This window comes from Artemia franciscana, chromosome 2 (genome assembly GCF_032884065.1).
Source record: "Artemia franciscana chromosome 2, ASM3288406v1, whole genome shotgun sequence".
NCBI lineage: Eukaryota > Metazoa > Arthropoda > Branchiopoda > Anostraca > Artemiidae > Artemia > Artemia franciscana.
Genome location: NC_088864.1, coordinates 10,917,382 through 10,945,133, shown reverse-complemented (window position 1 = coordinate 10,945,133; position 27,752 = coordinate 10,917,382). Strand labels below are relative to the sequence as shown.

The following is a 27,752-nucleotide window of genomic DNA, read 5'->3' as shown; positions in this document are numbered from 1 at the left end:
TGCTTCCTCATCAACGCCCCGCTCTTTACGCTAAAGTTTTTTACTGTTTTAAAAAGAAGAATTGAGAGACAGACTTTAGCGTAAAGAGCGGGGCGTTGATGAGGAAGCAGCCTCTTTCATATACGAAATAATTTTTGTTCGTTTTAAGTTTTAATGTCGCTCCTTACTTTCAGTAAAAAAAGCTTGTTTTTTTTATTTAATATATATATATATATATATATATATATATATATATATATATATATATATATATATATATATATATATATATATATATATATATATATATATATATATTCAGTTTAGTGCTGCCCATCAAAATCTAGGAGCCTGATTTTCGAATAGGGGTGGAAACAACCCCAAAAAGTCAAGGAGCCATAATGAAAATTGCACCATGAGATTCAGAGTAACGGAGAATGTGGAATTTTGTATTATTTGCCAGAAGAAACATCACAGATGCAGTTTTGTTTGTTTGTTTGATTTCCCCAGGGGTGGGCTTATCGAACCAATGGTCCTAGAAGATAGAAAGAGGGTGGATTCGAACGGAAATTAAAAGTTCAAGTGCCTTTTAGTGAACAAAGAGATTGGAGGGCAACTAGCCCCCCTTTCGAGCCCTTTTTTCCCCAGAATAGTTCAATCAAAATTTGAAGATATCCACTTTGTTCAATATTGCTGAAAGGTTCAATAACTTCGTGTCTTTATATTTATATTGTGTCTTTAATAAATGTCTTTGTGGGTGGCATAACTCCCCACAGCCCCCGAGGAAAGGGCTGTAAGCTCCGTTAATAAATGTCTTTGTGGGTGGCATAACTCCCCACAGCCCCCGAGGAAAGGGCTGTAAGTTCCGAAATTCGCCCATTGTTTACCTATGGTATTTGTTACTGGGAAGTGTACATACATTTGCAGGAAGGAGTATTTTCTGCTAAGGGTGGGTTTCAACGGGGAGAATTCTTGTTAAGTAGAAATTTTCCAGGGAAATTTTATACTGGTGTATTTTGACAGAATTCCTCTACGAAAGAGGTAAAACTCAATGGAAAGACAAAAAAGAAACTGCGGCCAGTAGAGAGAAAAGATGAAAGACTAAAATAACGCGGATATTTCACCTGTATGCAAACTAGGCGTCCTCAGCATAACAGAAACAAAGATAAAAAAGATAAAAAACACTAAACTAAAAACAAATGAAGTCATCACTAATATTAATAAGCACAATTGTCGTAACTGATCCGTGTAGGGAAAAGGAGCTATTAGAGTTAGTTCAATTAGAAAATCAAAGCAGCTGAGGAAAAATTATAAATATTGAAGTTAAGATAATTATTCTGTTGTGAAACAATCCTCTTATTAGCTATTATTGAAGAAACTCTTTTTAGTCCAGTAGGTAATCTAGTCCCCTAGTGATTATGGTCAATAAGGGTATTAAGATTTTACATAATCACCAGGGGACTGGATTACCTACTGGACCAAAAAGAGTTGAAGTAACTCTAATAGATTCTCTTCGTTGTTTTTCGTTATTTATAGTGTTTTAACAGAATTGTGGATATATCACTGGTACTGAATAAAGTTGTATAACTGCAAAAACAACTTTCAGGGTGACAAACCTACCTTAACCTTGTCCTTTTTTAATTTTCTTTCAGGGGAAATTTTCATTCTTTTTTCAAATTCCTTTTTCAACTTTCAGGGGTGACGAGCCTAACTTTACCTTGAAATTTTTTTCAATTTTTTTTTCAAGGGAAATTTTTTTTTTCTATTTTCTTTTTCAGCTTTCAGGGATGATAAACTTAACTTTACCTTGTACTTTTTTCAATTTTCTTTCATGGGAATTTTTCATTTTTTCAATTTTCTTTTTCAACTTTTAGGGGTGACAAATCTAACTTTATTTTGTACTTTTTTCAATTTTCTTTCAGGGGGCATTTTCATTTTTTTTTCTTAATTTTCTTTTTCAACTTTCAAGGGTGATAACCCTAACTTTACCTTCTACTTTTTTCAATTTCTTTAAGGGGAAATTTTCATGTTTTTTTTCATTTCCTTTTTCAGCTTTCAGGGCTGATAAACCTAACTTTGCCTTGAAATATAGATGTAATTATTACTCTTCACCTTTTTTTTTTTCTTTTAGATCAAATCCTCATCCAAGTATCTCCCAATTCTTTTCACATGTTTCTAGTCCGGGTTCCGAATATTGACGATAAAAAAAAAAAAATATGATTTATCATGAACGTTTTTATTGTCATTAAGCGTGGCTTGATAAACTCCCTGCAGTTTCTATAATTTCAATATATGGTCGTTTTGTAGTTATTCGGCTCTGTCATGGTGGTCCATGGCGGTAAAAGTTTACAAAAACAATTACACCTTTATGAAATACATAAAACACTAAAATATAAAAAGTGGCTGCTCAATAAAAGTTTGCTTTGCATAGAGACATGCATTTAATACGCAATTAAAGAAAAAATGAATGAAGCATTTGCAAACAGGGATTTACTTCTATCAATTCACAATCTTGTCAAAGAATATCTATATTAAAGATATAAGCTTAATATTTATTATTATGTTTTGCATTGGATATTTTTCACCAAGACGTTCAAGGTAATATATCAAACAGTTGGTGGTAACGAATTGTAAGTAAGGAGCGACTGTGCCCAATAGTAACCGAAAGTCTAAAACAAATTTTCGAAAAAAAAACAGTAAATAAAAATAACTTGTATGTTACTTATCAGAAGCTAGTAGCCTGAGAAAATTTGCGATATAAAAAAATAAATAAAATAAAAATAACAGCATCAGATTCAGCGTATCAGAGCATTCTGCTATGTAAGTTTCAAGCTCCTATCTACGAAAATGTGGAATTTCGTATTTACTGCAAGAAGAAAGATCGCGGATGCATCTTTATTTCTTGTTTTTATTTCCCAGAGTAATCGTATCTAACAAATGTTCATATAAGATCCGGAGAGGGCTCGTTCAAATCAAAATAATACGTTCTAGTGTCCTTTCTAAGCTACCAAAAATATTGATGGGCAACTAACTCCCCCAGGCCCCACTTTCCCCAAAGACATTAATTTAAATTTTTGAGATTACCATTTAATTCAGTATAGTCGAAGGGTTAAATAGCTATACCTCTGGGGACGACACGACCCCCAAAAAGTCAATAAAATGACGTATGTTACCCTTTCAATTATCACAGCCGTGCTGTAAGTTATACAATTTGCCAATTGTATACATTTAATGTTTGTTATTGGGTAATATAGGGACGTTTTTTGAGGGGGCTTTCTGCGGGGGGGAGGGATCTTCCATGAAAAAAAAATTCTAGGAAAGCTTCCGGTGAGCATTTTCTAGGGAAAATCTTACATGGAAGGGGTATTTCCTGTGGTTTTAGAAAAGTTAGAGGACGTGTCGACCAAATTTTCACTTTTAAATTAATAACTGAGAATTGCCTTAGTTGTCAGACACTTTTTGTCCTTAGTTTCATTGATTATGAGCAAGCATTCGATTCTTTTGATAGAAGAGCTTTAGCAAAGGTCTTATCCTTATTTGGTACACCAGACAAATACAGTAAAGTTATTAGTGCTATATACGAGAATAATACTGCTGCAGAGGTAGGAAATGAGGCTAGCAGCTGGTATTAAATCAGGAGTTAAGCAGGGTTGTGTTCTATCCCCTTTATATGAATCATTTTGATGAAGTTTGTCTTAAGGAGCACATGAAAGGCAATGGGAGACCCCAGAAGTAAATAAGGGAGGATAAACTCTCCTGGACTTAGATTATGCGGATGATTTAATCATACTGTGTGACCGAAATGAATGAACTTTTAGAGGTTTTGCGAGTTCAGGGTGCTAGAATAGGTTTGAAAATTAATGTTAAGAAGACTAAGTCACAAGGCTAGGACTAAGTGAAGATGAAAAGCAGTGAAGATATTAAAAGTGGAATAGTCAAGGCTTAGTTTGTTTTTTTCACAGTTAAAAAAAAAGTTTGGAAGAATAGGAAGATAAGTCTGCAAACCAGGATTAGAATATTGGATGGCACAGTGATGACTGTGGTAAAATGTGGCCCAGAAGCATGGGCGCTCCGAAAGGCGGAAGAAGGCTACGAAAAATGTGGTTCAATCCCGCTTTCTAGGGCTATAATGAAAGAAAGATTGAGATGGCTAGGTCACGTTCTGCGGATGAAGGATGGAAGATTGTCCTTTTTCGGCCAACCGTCTAGGGCTAAACGGAAAACAGGTCGTCCTCATATGGGTGGGAAGGTACCATAAAGAAAGATTTAAAGTAAATAGGAACTTCCTGGGAGGGTGTAAAGAGGGAGGTTTTGAATAGATTGGGATGGAAGAGGAGCGTGCGTAGCTGTTTTAGCCTCAGGCAGCTTTGTGCAGCGGTGAGTTGTTAGTAGTAGTAGTAGTAGTAGTAGTATGTGTTATAGAAATTTTTGGGGGGAGAGAGCAGAATTTCAACCCTGTGTCATTCCACGGAAAGAATTTTCGTTGGGAAAGGAAGTTTCTGGAAGGTTAGCTTTCCAGGGGAAATGTTACCCTGGGGATATTTGCCAGAATTCCTATACGAAATTCTTTTATTTGTTTTACTCTCTTTTTGCCGACTCAATTTTACATGTGGAGATATTAAGGAGAATTGTTCGGACGGATGGGGAATTTTAAAGGGGTTGGAATTGTCTAGACTTTCTTTCTGTAGAAGGGGGGGGGGAGAACTGTCCACCGGAGAGATTCTCCATGGGGGAGTTTTGTCAGGGATAAATTCTCCAGGGGAAATTTTCTGCAGGAGCAACTTTCTAGTAGGGTGTGGGGGGGGGGGGGGTATTTCGGGAAAATTCTTTCACGAAGGAGGGGATTTTCGTCGTGATTTAAAAGAATTGAATTTTTTTCAAATGAAAGTGTACAAAGAAAATTTCTTTCCCATGAATCGTCCGCAAGATATTTTCAGGGAGTAATTTTCCTGGCGGGAGGGGGGGTTCCTTACGTGGGAAGAACATTACACAGAGGGATTTATGTGGGGGAAAGGAATTTTCTTGAAGGGGAAGCCACATTTATGGGTATTATTTAAGAATGACCGGAAATTAAATAAAATAATAATTTTTTCAACTGAAGTATTCTAATTTTACAAGAAAATTGTCTATAATTATATTCTCCCAAACTTTTTTCAGCTGTGGAAAAAAAACCTGAACCTAAAGAAACATAAGAAATGAGAAAACAAACCATATTCTTTGGAATTGAAAAAAAAGACATGATGAGATAGGATTTTTTTTTTTTTAATTGAATGAATAATTGGTTGAGAGTCAAGGATTCGCATCCTACTTTCATCCAGCGCTTTGTTATCTTCTATTTGCGAATATTACGAGTGTTGTTTATTTTATTTATTACCTGCTGCTTATTGCGAGTGTTTTGATTTTTATTTGATAGTAGTTTGTGAACAAATCAGTTCAGTTCAGATATATTTCCGGGGTGCTTGTCAGTTATCCGTACCACACTCAAGAAGTGAAGTTAGGTTAATCATAATGAGTTATACCAAAATATGATGACAATATAATACTTTAGAAATATAATTATGGAAACTACAATAGAGAATTATGGAGAACAGCTCACCCAGAACGCATTATATTAAAAAACCTAACATAATCAACTCTATATATTAAATATTTAATTAAAATATACCTTTATAGTAATCATCTCACTGAGACTAAACTAGTTATTTCCGAATACAGGTAGAGAAACCGGTTTTGTTCAGATCAAGAACTTGATTGTGATTCGGATAACTGACAAATAAGACTGTATCTAAGGGGGGATAGGTGTTGTACCCTCCCCCCGAAATCTTTGTTCGACTCGTAAAAACATAACAAAATGAATATAGACAAATTTTTGATGTGTTTTGTAACCCCCCACCCTCCAAAAAATTCTTTTGTAGCCCCCTCCCCCCCGAAAAAATTCTGGATACGGCCCAGCTGACAAGTACTTATTTCAATGACGAAGAAATTTCTGCTATTTTTATTACTGCTCGAATATGATGCCTGTAAAACCAATTGAAATAAAACGCAGATAGCAAAATATTCTTGTATATCCTGAAGTGCTCAGTTGTTTTTCACGTCATCTCTGTGGAATATATTAACCACTAAATCAAATTCGAAGTTTTAGCCGACCGCAGGTGTTCTAAGCCCATCATCAAACTCATCCGTTCCGGTGACAGGTCAAACGTTAATATTTCCTGTTAAAGCACGTCAACTCATGAGCCTTGTATTTAAGAAATTTTAGACTTCAACTTTTCGTTAACCAGCACGGAAAATTAATTTTTAACAATTCAACATGAGCGACAGGCTGGACAGAGTGATCAATTTCTTAACGCGGGCGACCAGAAATGTCTTTGATCACGAACATCTGGGTTTGCCCTATGGGAACCAATCAAAGCTTTATGCATCAACGAACAATATGAGCTCTTGAAGACAATCCGTGCGTAATGACTGAAACACTGAATGCGTAAGTTAGCCAATTAATTTCTGTATCAAGATGGAAACATTAATGTGGCAACCCTATAGATACTCTAGTGGCGAAGCAATGTCAAACACTTTCTGACCAGGAACGTCATTTGGTCAATGCCCTAGTCCTCGAAGAGCACGCTCAAACACTTTAAGCTAAAAATATCACGCAAGTCCCATTTTTTAGGGGAGGGAGTTGCCCAATAAGGGCATTGGTTCAATAATCACAGCAAATAATATTCTTTAACTATAAAACTATACTTAGGGGGTGGCGGGCTCTAGACTATTAGGTCAACCCTTTTGTGTGCACACTATCACGTTTCTTCCTTGGGGTAAGAGTCCGTAAGTATATACTATGATGGTAATCTTTTATGGTAAACTTATTTTTAAAATAACCATTATCCATAATATTCATTCTTTATTTGATTCTTTGGAAAGCTTAGCAATTTTTCTATTCAAATAGAAATGTGCCCCGTAGAAATCTGCAATGTGTGTCCTTAAGTGTGAAAGGCATATTGCAAAGAAGTGCGGTGCGGTAGAAGTGGTCCAAGCTTGATGGAACAAGGGGCATTCCAATATTTGCACTAAGTGACGGGTTGAGGGCTGTCTCTCGAAAGAGTCTCAATTATTTTGGTTGCTTTTGTTTTGCCTCTTGAAAGATTCTATTCAAAGTTGTTCAGGAAAAGGGAAAGGTTTATTTCTGTATGTCCGGCAGGGCTATATTCTACTCCACAATATTAAACAAACACAGCTTAGAAACAATAAGGATTTTTTTCAAGACGGTGGAATTCAATTTAGTAAATATTTCAGCCCTGTGTCCAGGGGGCCGTCTTCAGCACAACACCAGAAAATATATATAAACTTACACTAATATGTGAAAATTAAAACTAAAACCTTTTTAAAACAGCCCTAGCATCCTTACTTCAACGGTCTTCGTCGCTATTTACACACTATTGCCAAATTAATCACATTGATTTTGCATCAAGCTTATGCACATTGAACTTATGCCATTGACGTTGGGTTTAAAAGTATAACTTTAACATTCCCTTAAAATACCTGAAATTGTTATAAAGATTTTTATAATATATAAAATATGAACAAAGGCGCATGTTTAAATTTCTTATAGGCTACATCAGAATTCTTTCCTAAGGACCAGAGGCAGAGTTAGAACTGGGAAAAGAGAAAAACGAAAAAATTAAAGACAATTAGCAGGGGGGCAAGGAGGACATTAGTCACTCCCAGATTTTGTGGCTCTACTAAGTTTTGATAAATTTTTTCTATTTTTATGGAAAAAATAGAAAAAAGAGATCCCCCCCCGTTGATTTTAAAAATAATATTTTTTGACTTTTTTTAATAAATAAGAATCCTCCCTTTCCCCTAAATATTGGTAAATTGGCGTATAGACTAAAAATATTTCTATATCCCTATCACCCCATAAAAATCATTCCAAACCTCCTCCTCTCAAGGTTGGACTTGTTTGAATTTGCGTGTAATGCATAGATCATATTTAAAATTATAGCAATTCATTTAAGATTTCAGCTCTGAAATGTTTCCATTAAAAAAGTTTGACAGATGATAAAACATGCAATCAATTGAAAAAAAACTTAAAATTCCGGTTTTCTAAGGATAACATGCTTTTTCGGCTTAAAAAAGAAGTTTAGGCATCAGCTTCCAGCCAAGCATGCAGGAATTTTGGCGGGAGGAAGCATATATATTCGAAGAGATACATAATGTAAAGGAAGTGCACGCAATATATTAGAAATTGTAAGAAATATAATTAAAATATGAAAATTTAGGGGGAAATGACAGTTTAAAGCCCAAACTGAAGTGTGCGCCTTGTTACTTATCTGTAGACTTAGAACTGAATTCCAGCGTTGCTAAATAGACAGATTTTCACCTTTTCCGTCATCGCCAGGACTTGTAAGAATAAGAAGTCAAAAAAATTTAGCGGTCACGAGAACCAAAGACAACTTTTTTGAATTCAAGTGGTTCTTGAGATATGTTCGTCATACAATGTTCAGTTTCTGACTAACCTGATCAATAGAACTTGACAATCTTGCAAAAACTCATTAACCTATTTTGTTAGAAGAATACGAACAACTTGATTTTTTTCAGTTTTTTTGCCATATAATCCGCCTATTTATTACAAGGAGAGCTCCATGAATATGGTGGGAGGAGCACCATGGACCAGCAGCATGTAGGAGGAGATTCATCGTTAAGGTTTCAGGTGCTTCTTGGATTACAGACATTAAAAGCGTCCAGTTTCTGGCTATTGTGAACAAGTTGGTCAACAAAAACTGGCAACTATGTAAACAGTCATTAATTGAAAATAAAAATAGTTTATAGTAGTTATTGAGGTATAATTTCCTAACGAAGGTGCTTGTCAAAGATAATTACTTCCACAGAAGCACAGAAAAACTTATCTACACAAGCATGAATATACTTATTTACATAAATTATACTTATCTGCATAAACTTAATCAATGAAAACACACAAAAACTCCATGTACAAACTTGCACATTACAGGGAAGATTGGGAAGAAACGTATGTAAAGAGTAACAGGGGCACTTTTTCACCGAAACACAGGGGGAGGGGCTAAGGATATTTTTGAATATTTTTATTGCGAAGGCACAACAGAGACACTTATTAAATTCTTAAGGGGGATTTTTTTCCATTTTTTGACCAGAAATAGCAACAAAGCAACTCTAAAAAGATAGAAGGTGGTAAATTTCCCTCGCCCGCTCTAATTGGTGTCCCTCAGAGTAAATTCTTCATAATTATGCGTATTGAAAAATGATAGCACTGGATATTATATTACAATTAAAAATTATATTAAATAAAAACAATTATGGGGCACAGCCTATTCTTCAGTTTGGATACAAAATTCTATAATTCAAGAAGAATTAACATTGTTTAAGTTGTAAGCCAACATGGCTAAAAGTTAGCTCTTTGATAAGGCACATCTCTTTTATAATGGCTTATACAGGAATTGGTGGGGAACGAGAAGCCAGAAAAAGTTATATTATATAATGTAAATAGGCACTTAACTTTCTATGAGGCAGGGGACAACTGCCCCCTCTAGACCCAAGTTTACCACTGCCCACTTCAGTTTGCTCCCACCAGATGAAATTCAGTTTCAGCAATTTCCATGAAGGGGGCGCTGGATTTTCCAGCATTATTAAAAAAAACTATCAGAAATTAAATAAAAACCAACAAGTTTTTTCAGCTAAAGTAAGGAGCAACTTTTTGACTTCAAACGAACAGAAATTATTATGTATATGAGGGAGTTCGTCCCTTCGTCTATGCCTCGCTCTTTACACTAATTAAATAAAAAAAACAAGTTTTTTTAACTGAAAGTAAGGAGCGACATTAAAACTGAAAACGAACAGAAATTACTTCGTATATGAAATAGGCTGCTTCCTCATCAACGCCCCTCTCTTCACGCTAAAGTTTGACTCTGTCTCTCAATTCTTCTTTTTAAAACAGTAAAAAACTTTAGCGTAAAGAGCGAGGCGTTGATGAGGAAGCAGCCTCTTTCATATACGAGGTAATTTCTGTTCGTTTTCAGTTTTAATGTCGCTCCTTACTTTCAGTTAAAAAAACTTGTTTTTTTATTTAATTTCTGAACGTTTTTGAATCAATGCATGTTTTGATTTTGGCTCTCCGCAGAGGAATAATTAAAAAGAAATTTGCATTTTTTTTTTTTTTTGGCTAAATGGCTTTCTCATAATTTTGATCGAATGATTTCGAGAAAAAAAGAGCGGGGGAGGAAGCCTAGTTGCCCTCCGATTTTTTGGTCAATTAAAAAGGCAACTAACTTTTAATTTTTTACGAATATTTTTATTAGTAAAAGATTTACGTAACTTATAAATTAGCTTACGTAAAGAACTTTTGTATTCTCATATTTTTATTACATATATGAGGGGGTTCGCCCCCTTGTCAGATCCTCGCTCTTTACACTAAAGCTTAAATTTTGTCCCAATTCATTAAGAATGACCCCAGAATCACAAAAGCCGTAGAATAAATAGTTGAAATTACTAAAAATACTTTAACGTAAAGAGCGAGGTATTAGGAGGAGGTGAGCCCCTCAAATGGGTAATAATTTCTGTTTGTTTTAAGTTTTAATGCTGTTCCTTACTTCCAGCTGAAAGAACTTTTTCATATTTATTTTTTCATTGTGTTTTTAAATAATGCTAGTAAACCCTGCGCTCCCTTCATGGATATTTTCTTCCCCCATGACAAATTATCGATGGAAAGCTCCCCCAGCATATCTCTCTCTTCTCAACCCTCCCCCAACCAAAAAAAACCTCCTGAAAACGCCTGTACACTTCCCAATAACCATTACTATATGTAAGCATTGGTCAAAGTTTGTAACTTGTTGCCCCTCCCATGGGGACTGTGGGGGAGTAATTCGTCCCCAAAGACATAGTTATAAGGTTTTTCGACTATGCTAAATAAAATGGCTATCTCAGAATTTTGATCCGTTGACTTTGGGAAAATAATGAGCGTGGGAGGGGGCCTAGGTGCCCTCCAGTTTTTTTGGTCACTTAAAAAGGGCACTAGAACTTTTCATTTCCGTTAGAATGAGCCCTCTTGCAACATTCTAGGACAACTGGGTCGATACGATCACCCCTGGGAAAAAAAAAAAACAAAAAACAAATAAACACGCATCCGTGATCTGCCTTCTGGCAAAAAATACAAAATTCCGCATTTTTGTTGATAGGAGCTTGAAACTTCTACAGCATGGTTCTCTGATACGCTGAATCTGATGGTGTGATTTTCGTTAAGATTCTATGACTTCTAGGGGGCGTTTCCCCCTATTTTCTAAAATAACGCAAATTTTCTCAGGCTCGTAACTGTTGATGGGTAAGACTAAACTTGATGAAACTTATATATTTAAAATCAGCATTAAAATGCAATTCTTTTGATGTAGGTATTGGTATCAAAATTCCATTTTTTAGAGTTTTGGTTACTATTGAGCCGGGTCGCTCCTTACTACAGTTCGTTACCACGAACTGTTTGATGCTTTTTTTTGCATTTTCAAACGAGCTATCTATTCTAATTAAACGCTTTGTGACTAAGGGGTCACTCTTAAGGAATTGGAACAAGATTCGAACTTTAGTACAAGGAGCAATGTATTGACGAAGGGGCGAGCCCCCTCATAAATATAATAATTTCTGTTCGTTTTAAGTTTTAATGTTGCTTCTTCCGTTTAGTTTCAAAAACTTCTTTTTGTTTTTTATTTAATCCAGAGAAACAAATTAATTTTCTTTAGAATTTCTTTGCCTTTATGGTAATATGTGGATCTTCTTTCAATCTTTAGTGTTATTTTCACTTAGTTTTGGAATATTTACTCCAACAAAATCCCATTATTTTGATGAAATTACGCTACTGAATGTAAATCTGACAAAAAAGTGGAAAACAGAAAAATTCCTTCAAGACATCTTTGAAACCAGCCTATAAATCTTAATTAGACAAAAATTGACACAGCATAGTTTTAATTACAGTTGCCATTGCCTCCACTATCAAGGTATTGGTAAAACCTATTAAAATTGGTGTGAGGATTTTTGTGCTAAGTGCGGCTTTTGCATCTGAAGATGTGACCTTTTGCTTGTGTTCAAGTAAAGCTTCCAATTTTTGAAGGTTCAACTAATATGGGGGGGGGGGGGAGAACTTATCATCAAAAGATCACTTCAATATCAACTTTAAAACTTGATACAAGTTAATTATAAAATTGTATACTGGTGAGAAGGACTAGTTCTTGTGTCCTATCGCCCCCACACTCAAGTTCTGTTGGGAGTGAAGTTTGGTTAACGCCATGTATACTATATAGCTACAGTGTAGTTTCCCACCGAGCCCAAGCTAATATTGTCTGGTATAACGACCATGAAAAACGGTTATTGTCTCATGTTCGCGATATAAGATCTTGAGTGCGGGGGCTATAAGACAGAAATACTGAAGGACTTTTTGCCTCATTAAGTCAAAGGCCACTCTACTATTATTCGTGTTACCGTGGTGTCTGTATTTGCCTTGGGGTGGCTTACGCTTTTTCTTTGTTTGCCTTCATTTTAGTTGTTTACTAATATGATTACTGTTTTTCTCAGTGCTGTTTATCATTACAGTGAATTGATTGAAAAAGATGATTCCGGATCAGCTTCGTGCCTCTAGAATGATGTTAACATTCATGAATTTGGCACGAATTTAAATTTACTGATTTTGGTTATTTCAGAAACCAGCATGTTGTGACTTTTACTGTCGATTTTTCGTGATACCCTGATCGTTTATGCATAAATTATGCCCCAGCTGTGGCGTCAATCTCACGCTGCAATCTAAGTGGTAATGGTGGCGAATAGTATTCAATTATGTTCAAATACCAATGTAGCAGCCTACATAGGAAGAGAGACATTTAGATAGTCTTGAAACTTTTGAAATCGTTTGAAACTTCCCCTGTCCTATATAATGCATAGGGACAAGTAATATATGCGAGGGAAAATATCATTCAATGTAAAGAAAAAAAGTATGGGCAATTAATTTGTCGAATATTGTGGGAAATGAATAAATGTCAAAATTATTGCAATAGTTATTAACGCTCATACCTTGGCACTGAAATATGGTTACATTTTATCGTACTAAATGCCCAAATGCCACGTATTGTATTTTTTTTATCATAATAATTCACATGATACAAAAAACTTTTGAAATTTCTTAAAAAACGATGTTTTTATTGTATAGTGAGGCCCTATTGCCCAAATCTAACGCATTGCAAATTTAAACTCTTTCGTTTTGTTACGATAGTTGGCGTTAGTTCCTTACAACGGAATTCATGTTATGGCCTAGAAACACCACTCCTGAACGTTCTAACACAGAAATTGTTTATTTTCCACCATCTATTATTTTCATTTTTTCCGTTATTCTAGTTTATTTCGACTTATTTCTCTATTCTTCGAGAAAATAAAATTGTTCTGAAAACCCCTGGAAACAGTCTGAAAGGTTGCCTCAGGCTCTAATTAATCAATTTTCCGTTTCGTAAAAACATAGTAAAATTTAATATTTATTTAGATTGGGCTGGGGGTAAAAAATTCAAAGGGTCAAAATTCTCAAAATTACAAAATTTCTTATTTTCTTAAGGAAGGAAGGGATGCGAACTCCTTGTTTACTCACCCCTTTGTGGTTATCCTTGAGAATATACCTAAAGACAACTGATTATACTCTGTGACCAGGATCATATCCGGAATTTTCATTCGTGGGTAGGTGTTTCGTCGGGGGGTTTCTTACAAAAAAAAAATTAAAAACGGATCAAAAATTTGCTTTTATTACGTTTTTATGAATCGAACAAACACTTCGAGAGCAGGGGTTCAAACCCCCTAACCCTTCCCCTGAATACAGCCTTGTCTATGATCATTATTCAATAACAACTGAGAGCTGGCTTCTTATGTCAATCAATATCTCATCCTTCCGTCACTTTAGCCGTTAGGAGGTTTCATAAATCCCCCTAAAATAATTGTTTTGTCTCTATGACAATCCGATTCATGAACTGGGAACTGATTTCCCCTGTAAGTACAGAGTAAGTAGCTTCGTATATGCTAGAGTAAGAATAGACGATTGTGTTAATCGTATTTTCAATCATAAGCGATGTCGTGTGTCACTTGATGTTTATGCAGTAAGCTCCTTAGGGGGTAGGAAAACATTTGTGGTGTTGTGGGAAAGTTGTCATTTTCTGCTAATAACTGAATGGTAAACTTTGCTATGTTATTTTTGCTTTTAATGTCAATATAAATTCACAAATTTATCTTACCATACCAGTTCTGTGATTAATTGACATGTTCTGACTATTAAGTACCAACATACAGATTTTTTTTGCTGAAACGAGCTTGAAGACATCGACTTACATAAAAGTCAAATCTGTAAAATGATTTATTGCCAAACTTAAGGAAAAATATACAAAAAAAACTTCCCATTAAGTTCAGGCAAACATTTTCTTTTTTAGACATAAAACATGAAGGAGGACATGCATAGTTATTTACAACTATAAGCGTATTGTGATTAATTTAAAATCATAGATCTATACACACAAACTGGATGACCAGAGAGTTTTCATCTGGGACATAGTTTTTCACGAGGTGCCCGTGAGGATACTCTTCAGGGGCATAGGGAGATTGGTTCAACCGTTAGTGAAAATTCTAGGGTCCATTTCATCGATGAAAGATCTGATACTACAAAGAAGCTTGATAGTAGATGAAACACAGTATACATAGTTTTCTTAGGGGTCAGGGGTGAGCAAACAACGGCCCATAGGAGCATATTATGGTACATCTTTTTTTCTTTTCTTTTTTTTATTGAATTTTATGTCGAAGTGTGATTTTGTTGATTTTTTCACATAATTTTTCCGAGGAAAGTGTTCTGTTGAAGTTCAGTGACAGGAAGAATTTGAAAGGGAATCGAGATACCCGTTGAATTAGCAAAGAGTCCTGTTAATATCGAAGACAAATGTTGTGTATTTAACAAAGAATACACCGCTAAAAACTTTTTATTAATATTGGAAAAGAAGTATCTGAACCAGGCTTTCGGACAACCTGGGGGCATAAGCTTCTTAAAGTATGAATCAGCGGTACTTGGACATCTGTCATTGCACAGGCGTGATAAAAAGAGTTCGTGCCCTTTATATGAAACAAGGCAGGTAGGTTTGTAACACATAGGCCTATGACTTCGTCCTTCACCCCATCGACCCTCTAATAGATTTTGGGATGGGGGGAACAATGAATCCCTTGTTTCTATAATTGATCACAGTTTTATACAACAACAAAGTTTCTATATTTTATACACATTTTCAATAAGCATTTGCCTAATTTATGCGTCATTTCGAATCTGATGCCCCTGCCCGCCCCAAAATCTCATTGTTTCTCGATATACAGACCCATATTTATTGGTTATTTACTTTTCTATAATTTGCTTTTTGGGCTTATAATTTGTCTCCATTATAAGTTATTAATTTCACTAAGTGAAATGAACTTGCACGAAGATTTTTTTTTTTTGAAATTCTGTTTGCAGGTCCTGTCTCAAGTTACCTTTCTGGATGCTGAACAAATTCCTACTGTTGTCCTTCAAAAGACAGTTGTAGATACTGCAAATGTTTTGACTCAGGGCGTCAAGATCAATGTTCTTACTAGATGTCAGTTACGAGAAATTATCTCGTATGTCATATTTTCTTGGCTTCGCAAGCAATGTTTCCACTATTGCTGAATGATTCGGGGTATCTCTGAAATTTCCCAAACAAAAATCGTGTTCACCAAATTCCCCCCAATAATTAAAGCTGTTGAAAATGAACACTGTGTATTTTGTGTTAACGTTCGTTTATTGTACGTTAATTACCGGAGGTTTTTTGGAGAACCTAGTTTTCTTTTTGGGAAACTCGGGGAAGCCTTGAAAAATTTGGAGGTAGTAGAACTACTATTGGCACACTTCCCCACTTTCACTTGAAATTTTGGATATATCTTTTTCAAAAATACTTGATTTATATATAACACATAAAAACTTCTATATACAAACTTAATGGATGTGAAGCAATAAGAACACTTCAAAGATATTTGAAAGTTATGTCGATCTGTAGCTTTTTACCTTGTGTTTTTACTTTTAAGCAACATCAGGTACTTGCATGTTTGTAATTATGATTTGTGCCTAACAAAAAGGAGTCACGACAAAAACACAGAGTGTACGTTATTTCCAGCAGAATATTTTAGGTACTAATAAGGACAACATATTAATTTTTTTTTTTAATTAATAATCTACTTTAACTCGAGGGGAGCGGACAAAAGAGAAGGCAAAAGCCAAGATTGAAAAATATCAATGAAGATATTATTTTTGGTGACATTTTTGTTTAAGAAAAAACTTAATCAAGTCCTATTTAAATAACAGGGTTTGCTACGGTGTTACATTTCTCAATGATGGTAATATTGGAGTACAATATCTTTTCCAAAGACTCGGAAAACTATCAATAGCGAGCAATACGCATTATTGTAGGTTTCGGGAAGGGCCAAAAGCCATGTCTTTTGTTATTTGGCAAGGCTGCCAAGCTAAGCCGTATACAGGGGGGAGGATAAGATGTTTGTACCCTCCGCGGAATGTTCGTCTTACTTGTAAAAACGTAACCTAAACTGCATATAAACAAACTTTTGATACGTTTTTTAAAGATTTTTGTCCCCCGCCCCCGCGAAAAAAAATATCCCCTTCCCCCAAATAAAATCCTGGATATGGTCCTAATGTCAAGAACACTTTACCCCCAGATAACTTGTTCCCCTTTTAGTTTGTTTAGACATAGAAATTGAAAACTCTATTGACCTTGTCCCAAATGGTGCGCTTGTTTTCCTGAGTAAGGAAAATGGGTTTAAAAAAAAATTCTTAGGTAATAGTAGTTTCGAAAAAAATGGATAAGGGACTAAAATACAAAAGTGCTTTCATTTTAGATAGTGAATATGAAAAGGTTGTCAACCTTACAAAAAGTTCCATTTGAATTAGTATCCACTTTAATTATAGTTGTATGGATAGCCTACAGGGTGTGAATATGTGAAGAATTTATACTGTCACTTTCAGGAAGTAATAGATCATCTAGTTGATCTTGGTCACATTTGTGAGTTGGCCATTGTTTTTTGTTACTGTAGAAGGATATTCTAGCTTCGTTATAACCTTTTAATACCTTAAATATTCCTAAAAAGAAAAGAAAAAATTAAATAGAATCAAAGTCAATGGAATAAAGTTGACTTAGTAAACAGCGATATTTTTCCTCTGCTTTCAGAAAACAGAACAAATGATTATAGAGAGCTTGAGGATGGCCCAGTCAATAAAAACAAAAACTCATGCTACCATTTTAAGGGGAAAACCGATCACAGGGCAACCAACATAATTAATGGGCAGAATGCACCATATTAGGCATTAAGAGAGCCTTTATACTTACTCAGCTGATAGGTAATACCCATGGAAGAATACCCATATAGCGAATCATGAGCTCATTGAACGTCTGTATCATCTCGAGTTTCTCAATGTAATTTAACGAATATTCTGTGTCCAGTAATTTAAACTTCTTGCTCAAATCTAATATTCATTGAAATGTTGGACTCTCTAATTATTTTAATGTTCATTTTGGACCAAACGAAGCTGATTGTTTAAGTTAAAAAATGGGAGATCATCAACACTTCAATCTGAATTTTCTTTTGGACTTTCTTTCTGCTGACCAAGGAATTGATGGCGACGAGGGAAGGGGTTGAAATTTGAAAAAAAAGGAAAGACAACTGGCAAGTTACATGGGGAAAACAATATATCATTAAAAAAACATAAAATGCTTTAAAGTACTTGATTACTCATAATTTTATTCGGCAAAAATAAAATATTGATAAATAAAAAAGATAATAAAGTCCAGGGTTCTTAGCCTCAGATCATGGACCGCAGGAAGATCAACCCCATTTTACCATTTGAAAAGGTAAAACAGGAACTCTTTTTAAAAGTAGAAGTATATTAGGAAATCGTAGTCTTTTTAAGTCTAAGTTGGGGCCAATTAGCCATTGTGCACACATATTCAAAAGTTTGTAAAATATTATGTGTTTTTTTTTGTTGCAGTGGATACTAGATTTGAATTTTCAAATAGTCATTTAAATCGAAATGTCTGGAACATATATATTCAAGTTTCTATTTTTTTTTGTTTTTTTTTTTACCTGCAATGGCTCTCGATTATTTTGGTAATAGTCCTAAATAGCGACGAAGATCAAACTACTTTTTCATCATAAACAAAAAATAATAAGTAGAACGATAGGGAATTTTTTTCCATAATACAGTGAAATTCCCAAACTTTAAATGAATATTTCGACCCCATGTCCTAGTTTAACTGCGCTGAAGTAAGGATGCTAGGGCCTTTTTAATTTTTTTTTATAGGTTTTATGGTCGTATTTTAATGTAAGTTTCCCCTTTATATTTTCATTTGTGCTATGCTGAGGACAGCCCTTGGACATAAGGTCCAATCCTAAATATTAAACATTCATTAATTGGAAGTTACCTATAAAAAGTTTTAGGCCTAAAACTTGTATAATTTATGATCTTTAATGACCCCCTCCCCCTCAAAAAAAGAAGAAAAGGGACGATCTTGATGAAAATGAAGCCATCAAATTTAAAATTTTCAAGAACCCTACAACGGGAATTTCAAGTTCCTATGCACAAAACAGAAATTTTCCCAATTCTCCCAAAAAGGTTGATTTCGTATGTGTGTCTATATGTTCGCTTTTTTTTTTCTTTTTCATCTTTTTTGACATATGTGATTGTATTGAACAAATGGTTTTAAAAAATCAGGAAAAAGTCATTCAACAGAGTTTTCAGATTCAAAATTTGGATATTTGTAACTCTTTACCACAGAACAAAAATTATGGCCTGTTTGAAGTGCCAATGCTCTTTTAATTGACTTGACTGATAGCCTCTGAATAAAAGAATCTCATTTTTGTGTGTTCTTTAAATAAACTACCTCATATTACTTCTGTTGTTGTTTTATACTTTGTCCAGCTGCATTTAGTAGTTTTTACACTCCTCGTTATGTTATTTTAAAATCGAGACAGATCACCAACTGTTTCACCTGTGTATTCGATTATTGGATCAAGGTGGCACCCGTGCTTTTGAAAGTTGTCTGACTCCGAGCTTTCATTAATCTCTCGACGTAAATTAATCAACACGGAGCTCCCCACAAACCGGGTGGATTGTAATATTGTTTCAAACAGCCCTATCCTGTGAATGATCGTCTTCGGTGATATTCTGAATCGCTAGCAATCAAAAGCAAATTTTTTCAGCAGTCTACTGAATCCGAAAACTAAGCTCGGCTAAGGGGTTTCGATACCATAAAGAATCAGCCTATCTTGTCCATTTAATTTTTTTTTAGTTTGTATGGCCAAAATATTTAGAATTTATTGGGCGGTCTTGCCATAACTTGTAGAGCTTGGTTAAGCTATCCGAATAAATGGCAGAAAACTAAAAGCAAATTGATGATACTAATAGACAATTAATAATGATTGCAGCAGTGGCTGTAACCAAGTAAGGAGCGAACTACATCACATAGTGACCAAAAGTTGAAAAACACGTTTTGAATAAAATTACCATCTGACACTAAATCTGAAATAGTAACTATTGTTTCGGTTAATCTTAAAAGTAAAAGTGTATTGCGAAAATAAATTTATCGTGATTCACAAAAGAGCCTAAAACCCTTTAAAAAATAAGTTTTGAATAAAATTACCATCTGACACTAAATCAGAAATAGTAACTATTGTTTCGGTTAATCTTAAAAGTAAAAGTGTATTGCGAAAATAAATTTATCGTGATTCACAAAAGAGCCTAAAACCCTTGAAAATGACATCGGATGTAATAAAAGGTGGACCGTTGGAATCAGCATGGTCGAAAACTTTTTAAAAGATGATTGCAGTCTCCAACGTTGAACACCAAGGAAAAATCACTTCTTGGGGTGCACTGATTTGTCTCTTTTTTTCTTTTCTTTTTCTACCAGGGTATATACCAGGCTAGCGAGTGACCAGAAAATCGTAGAGAGAAGTTTGATGGTATATTCAAGCGAATTTTCTAGTGCCCTTTTAAGTGACAAAAAAGATTGAAGCCCCCCTCTCCAAAATCTTCTCTCCCCCCACAATCGTCTTATAAAAATTTTGAGATGGCCATTTTGTTCACCATAGCCGAAAGGTCCAATAAATATTGGTTTGATAATGACGTGACCCTCCTAAGTCCCTGGAGAAGGGTTGTATGTGGTATCGGGCGTATCGGTATCGGGTGTATCAGTGTCGCGCGTATTGGTATTGGACGTATTGGTACCACGTCTATCGTATCGGAGATATCGGTATCAGGTTTTTTAAGGGGGTTTTGTGCCTTCTATCATGGGCGCAGGCGTAACCGCAACCTAGTAAAGAGCGAACCACATTCCATTGTAACCAAAAGTTGGAAAGCGCATTTTGAAAAAAAAACTGCCTAATGAGAAAAAATAACCATCTGACATTGATTCAGGAATGATAACTATTATTTAGGCTAATCTTAAAAGGAAAAGCTATTTGAGAAAAGAGATTTTAGATGATTTTGAAAAACAGCCTGAGATCCATCGAAAATGACATCAGACAACAATAAAATAATCTATAATTTTTTTCATAGTCTTACACCACTTGCGACATCAGCAACTTTCAGTATACAATTACAATTATCTTAAAAACATAAGCATAAAATTAATTTTTCTTTTAATAACCACAGTCATTAAACACCATACAGAAATATTTGATTCATTTATCAGGTAATATTTTGGTCTCGCCAGATATAATACCAACAATGAGTATTATACAATTTTAAATTGTAAGAAATACGCTTTAGTATTGCTCGAAATTAAGATTAAATAAGCCAAAAAAAGAAATCTTTAAATCCGGTTGTTTCTCTTTATACAACTGGGAATTTCAAGTTATGATACAAATTCTAAGAATAGTCCATAGTTCTAATACTATCAAGATGGCTTTTACTTGATTTTGTCTACAAACTAATCATGATATGCCCTTTACAGAACCAAAGCGAGAGCCAATCAGTGGACTGAAACATTGTGCAGAAGTGTTACCAAGTTAAACGAAACGAAAAATAAAGCAGCGACCTTAATGTGCCTTGTCTTTATTTTGTAAAAGGTGTCCTTAATCTGTTTGCATTTTCTGTACGAAAACTCCTACATTATACTGCGTTTTCAGTAAAATACTAGTTTTCTATAATCCTAGAAACACCGGGAAGCATTTTTTTTTTACTTTGACCTGAAAGTAGGCATAATAATGCATCACAGCAACAACATCTTGGTGCAGTAACACAGTAGTACTTAGCTCTGAATGCAACTTAGGTATTTGGAACATGAAGTGGTTAGGCCGGAAGTCAGGGTTGACAAATGTTTGTCGTCTTTATATTCATTTCTTTGTTTTTTTGATGAATGCCATAACAAATTTCAACAAAAATGTTGCAGGTAAGAATTCGTAACTTGTATTCTAGATTTTATTGCATATTTGTATAAAATCTATTTTATTGATTTGTATAAAAGGACGACTAATATTATTCTTGGCTCATAAGTGCTTCAAATAAAACACCATCACATCTTGAATTTGAGGCATCCTCCTCCTTCCATCATCCCTCCTTCAAAATATTGCAACTACCAGTGGGTACCAAGCCACATGAAAGTTATTTAGGCTTTCCAAATATAGTACACTTTCCAAATGAGTTCTCTGGATGAGTTCTGGAGAACTATGTCCAAATATGGCCCTAATCAAAAAGACATGACCCAGAATAATCGATCATGTGTGCCAGACCACGCTACCAGCATTCCTTCTTAGTGCAGTCTAAATAAGAAACTTGAGATGTCTATTTCTAAATACAGGAGAAGGTCTTTTCCTACTCTGTCAAATTTTCCCACATTTCATATTCGGTGTTACCCTAATATGAGGTCGGGCAAATTTTGGGGAATTGAAAAATGCTTTAAAAGTTGAACCGCGTTTATATGTTTATTAACTTTGTAATAACAAACAAGTGCACAGTTTAATTTATTTAGCTCGACTTGATAAAACTAATTTTCATACATAGCACTTTAGGCATTTGCTAACTGTCAATTTCTCCAAAATTCTAAATAAGTGCTTCCAATTATTACCCCAATGAAAAAGATATGACCCAGAATGATCGATTATGTAGTTTAGACCAGACTACCAGCATTCTTTCTTCTTTCAGTCAAAATAAGAAACTTGAGATGCCTACATGCGAATATATAAGGGGGGTCTTCTGCTTTGTCAAACTTTCCCACATTTCCAACATGTTTAACAAACTGTCAGTCATCGTCAATTCTTATTCCTTTAGTCTGTAAATACTGGACTACAAGTTCTTACAAGATGTACATGCGATTTCAAATAAGCATTTCTCGTAAATGACATTGGGTATCATATTTCACTAATGAAAAATGCTATTGAAAGTTTGTGGCGACGGATAATTGCTGGTGGATGGTGCTTGACATGTACAAAAAGGTTTGGGACATGGTATGTGCAAGTTAAATCATGCGGAACTTAGGCAAGACATTTTGAAATTAAAAATATAATCCAAGCGCATGATTTTGTATAACTGGTTAACCAGAATTTATACAAAGATAATCCGCATCTTCTGGTTTTCCTCTCTCTCTCTCCCTCTCTCTCTCTCTCTCTCTCTCTCTCTCTCTCTCTCTCTCTCTCTCTCTCTCTCTCTCTCTCTCTCTCTCTCTCTCTCTCTCTCTCTCTCTCTCTCTCTCTCTCTCTCTCTCTCTCTCTCTCTCTCTCTCTCCTCTCTCTCTCTCTCTCTCTCTCTCTCTCTCTCTCTCTCTCTCTCTGTGTTTTTTTCTCACACACAAATTCTTTTTCTCTTTTTCCACTTTATGTTTTTCTTTCGAAGCTAAGTGTTCATTGATATGTTGGGATTGCTCTATTACACCTTCGAAGTCTCCTCATGGTACAATTACGTTCTATATGTTAACTGTTGTTGATAATAACAAAAAATTCATCTGAAAAGCATTAACATCAATTTCTATCTAAAACAATTCAGCTAAAAACAGTGTCATCAAGGATCCAGAGCTACATTCGATTGCTTTAGTGTAAAATTTCAAAAAAAAAACAACAAGTTTTTCAGCTGAAAGTAAGGGCAACGTTGAAGCCTTAAAACCAACAGAAATTATTCCATAAATGGAAGGGGCTGCCCCCTCTTCAATATCTCGCTCTTCACGCTAAAGTTTGACTTTTTGTTAGATATCTGCTCCTTGAAGTAATAAAAAACTTTAGCTTAAAGACCAAGGTATTGTGGAGGGGGCAGCCCCTTTCATATTTGAAATAGCTTCTATTGCCATGTCTTCAATAGATTCATTTACCCATAAACACTGGAGGATAGATAGCCCCCCCCTCCAACGCCCTTTTTTCTAAAACTCGTCCAATCAAAATCTTGAGGTAGCCATTTTGTTCAGCATAGTCGAAAGATCTAGTAACTATGCGTTTGAGGATAAAATAGCCTCTACAGCCCCCAGCAAAGGGCTGCAAGCTATGAACTTTGGCCATTGTTAGCATATAATATTTTCTATTGGGAAGTATATAGATATTTTTCGGGGGGATTTTTACTGGCAGGGGGGGGTAGATTTTTCAACGAGGAATTTTTGTGGAGAAAGGGAATGTCTATGGAGGGGGAGCTGGATTTTTTGGCATTATTTAAAAACAATCAGAAAAAAAAGAAAAAACAACAAACTTTCAACTGATAGTAAGGAGCAACATTAAAACTTAAAACGAACAAAAATTATTACGTATATGAGGGGCGGCCTCCTCCTCCATGCCTCTCTCTTTACGCTATGGTTTTTTGAACTTTTAAAAAAAGCTTGTTATTGTAATTTAACGGCCTTTGTCTTTCAGGAGTCATTTTATTGAACAAATTGGAACAAAAAGTTAAACTTTGGCGTAAAGAGAGAGGTATTGAGGAGGGATTAACACCCCCAAACAAAAAATAATTTCCATTTCGGTTTAAGTTTTAATCTTACTCCTTATTTTCAGTCGAAAAAAACTTGTTTTGTTTATTTAATCAGTAAAATGAGCCTTATGATTCTTTTGATGTATCTGCTGATTTCATTTTTTAAATTTCAGTTACTATTGAGCCACATCGCTCCTTACTTACAGTTCGTTACCACGAACTTGTTTGATTCATCAAATTTTTAAAATTCTAAAATAACCCTACAATTTCTTTTTAATGGAGCTTGAAAATTTGTAATGTGTCTTTTTTTCTGGAACCAACGCTTGTCTATTCTAATATCAATATAAATTAGATTTTTAATATTAATTACTAAAAATTAATTTTATAATTTAATTTTAAAAATAGAAATCCTTCTTCTTTGCTTAGCAGATTCATTCGAAGGTCCATCAATATTTTAGCATTAATCGTATAGTTTATCACCAGCTATTATATGTAGGGGGTTGTAATTCATTGATGTGTGAGGGAAAATAGGATAAGAAACTTCCCTAAATGTTTGGACTTTCTATGGAAGGTCCTTGGGATAAATGGAGAGGAGATTTAAACTCTAAACTTTGCCAAGGGAAAAAAGATGGATGTCACTAGACTAAAGTGGACCGTTGACAAGGTTTCTACTCCCCTCTTATTATGGGACTATTTTGAGTTTAAACAAAATATTTCATTTATATGCTTGTCTGTACAGAGAGGATGAGGTACCACCCAAGAACATGATCTGAACAAAGGGTCCTCCTTGAACAATTTGAAAATTGTGACGTAAAACTTGATTTTTACCATTACAAGTATTTTTAACTGAATCGTTTTTGTATGCTTTTTTTCTTTGGGCATGATCATAGAAAGTATCATTGGCCATGAAACTTACCCATGACTATACATTTTTTCAAACAGTTCGTGGTAACGAACTGCAGTGAGGAGCGACCTGGCTCAATAGTAACCAAAACTCTAAAAAACGGAAATTTGATACTAATAGATATATCAAAAGAATCGGATTTTTATGCTGATTTTAAATATATAAGTTTCGTCAAATTTATTCTTACCTATAAAAAGATGCGAAGAATTATTGCCTTATTTTAGAAAATAGGGGACCCCCCCTATACCTCATAGTATCTTAACGAAAATGACACCATCACATTCAGAGTATCAGAGAGCCCTACTATAGAAGTTTCAAGCTTCTATCTACAAAATTGTGGAATTTTGTATTTTTTGTCAGAAGATCGATCACGGGTGCGTGTTTATTTGTTTTTTGTTTGTATTTTTTTTTTCTTTTCCTTAGGGGTGATCGTGTCGACTTAGTGGTCTTAGAATGACGCAAAAGGGCTCATTCTAACGGAAATTAAAAGTTCTAGTGCCCTTTTTAAGTGACCAAAAAATTGGAGGGCACCTAGGCCCCCTCCCACGCTCATTTTTCCCAAAGTCAAGAGATCAAAATTTTGAGATAGCTATTTTGTTCAACATAGTCGGAAAACTTATAACTGTGTCTTTGGAGGTGACTTACTCCCCCACAGTCCCCGGTGGAGGGCTGCAAGTTACAAACTTTTACCATTGTTTACATACAGTAATGCTATTGGGAAGTGTACAGACGTTTTCAGGGGGAGAGGGAAGAGAGTGAACAAAGTCATATCATTGTCACCAATCAGTATCATTGTCATGGAATGTCATCACTTCAGTAGCCTTATGCACTTCGCTGATGAATAAGACAAGCTTAAAGGTAAAAACTAATATAAAATTTATGCAATAGCAAATTTATAAATGTATTTGTATCCAACAGTTTACTGTTATACCTGGAAGGTGCCACTTCTGTAATAATCAAGCCTTATATACTCCCCTGGAAGTATAAAATTTAGTTGATCGGACATCTTAACTTGACTCAAAGGCCATAAATACATCCTGACACAATTGGTATCTGATTCTACTATGTTTTTTACTCCACGAATCGTTCACTATCTGTGACATCTTTTGATAGATTTATGAATGAGAGTAGTTAACATATACAAAAGTTTATCGAAACGAAGATCGTTTTTTGACATTTGTTGAACCATGATTCTACAATATATTTATCACTCCGCTTTTATTCTAGTTTAAAATTTATTGATGAACAATGAGCAGGAATGTTTTTCTAAAATAGATAATTTTGGGTTGTGACAATCTAAATTGTATACAAGACATTCCAAATCTCGAAATCAAGATCGTGACAAAAAATCTTGTTTTATGACTTATTTGATTTTCATTACTATCCCTCGAATGAATTTGATTTTCCAACTAAATTTGTGTCGCAAATGAGCTTAGGTTTTCTAGGTTCTTTTAAAGAAAAGTTAGAAAAGTTAGAAAAGCTGAAAAGTTAGAAAATTGGTTAGCTTTTCTTTTCCATGTCATTTAGGGCAAAATTTTCAGCTGAAATGTTACTGTTATACCAATAGTAAATACTTTGACCAAGAGACTGATCTTCAAATATTTTACTCCATTTCAAGCTCATCACAAAATCTTTCATGCTATTATTATTAACAATTCCCATTAGAGCTTTATAGTTGGTTTAGCATTTGGCTTTTGAGGAGTCTGATAGGCCAGGTAGTGATATTTAGGACAAATAGAGGTCAATCAAAGAAAACATAAAAAACAGCTAAAAAAGTCCTTGAAAGAAGGAAACGAAAATAAAATAAACATTTGTTAAAAAGATTTCTATCACAGGCCCAAATGTCCAAATTCGAATTTTGGGGTCAGTAAATAAAAACAGGACAAACAAAAAATATAACAATTGACAAAACTAAGAAAATTCCAAAATAATGCCAAAATTAATGTTATAAAAATTAAAATATATTCAATAGTCATTACTTAAACTAATATTGGTCAAAACTTGTTAAAAAGACAAAAACAGGCAGCACTCAATAAAGCAAATAAAACTGGATACAAACATAAAATGTAAAAGCGGCATTTTTGTACAGGCAGCGCCTGCGCCAAAAAACAACAAAAGGAAAACTAGCTGGCTGTTTTGCTTATTTTTTTGTAATGCATGGGAAAAGGTTGTCTTTTATATCTGGAGGTACATAAGCAAACAGGAGACAAGACCGCCTGAAATGTTGGGATCAAATGGCAACGGATACGGAGAAGGGTGCACGATACTACCGTACGAGGAAACTCTTCCAACTTCTCAAAAAAGTAAAAATGAATCCATGCAACTTCGTTTAAAAGCAATGTTAGTACCCTTCTCACGCGGAAGGACGATATGACAGAAAGATGGATTTTTCATTTAAAAGAAATTATTTAATCTTACGGCATCTGGAACGACCCTCTTAGCTCAATTCTTCAATTATTTCTGCAAATAGTTGCAGCCCTAATCGACTCACTAAAGAAGCTGTAACTAGTCAACATGGCTCTAATGATGATATTAATTCTGAAAAGGTAGCCATCAAGAAATTCATGAGTCATAAAGTCCAGGGAATTGGTTTGATCCCGGTGGAAATCTACAAAACAACCCCAAGTCTAGCTCCAAGACCTTGGGAACTCTTCAATGTGATCAAAAACTACTGCAGTAAATAATTCATTAGTTAAGTTGCGAAGATCATCACTATTATTACCCTTCATCGTTTCAGACCCGTAAAAATTTGGCAGCTTGGTGTGATCAAGCAGCATTCAGAGCTGGCATAAGATCCATTGATTAGCTCTTTACTCTAAATCAGATCCTCGAACATAGCTCTTTTGCTTCAATGGCAGTTTGTTGCAAACCAATCCCAAGGGGAAAAAG

The 27,752-nt window shown here is 34.8% G+C and overlaps 1 protein-coding gene across 2 annotated transcripts in view; it reads left to right on the top strand.

Annotated features, from left to right (window-relative positions):
- Positions 1–21,198, top strand: part of LOC136037219 (uncharacterized) — an 86,375-nt gene extending 65,177 nt beyond the window's left edge. The window contains exons 3-4 of one of the 2 annotated variants that reach the window (XM_065719823.1): positions 15,509–15,651; positions 21,030–21,198. In XM_065719823.1, the coding sequence (XP_065575895.1) occupies positions 15,509–15,651; positions 21,030–21,141 (255 nt within the window). In that variant the 3' untranslated portion in view covers positions 21,142–21,198. The remainder of the gene's footprint in view (positions 1–15,508; positions 15,652–21,029) is intronic. The other variant, XR_010619888.1, reaches the window with a different exon arrangement.
- The last annotated feature ends 6,554 nt before the right edge of the window (positions 21,199–27,752 follow it).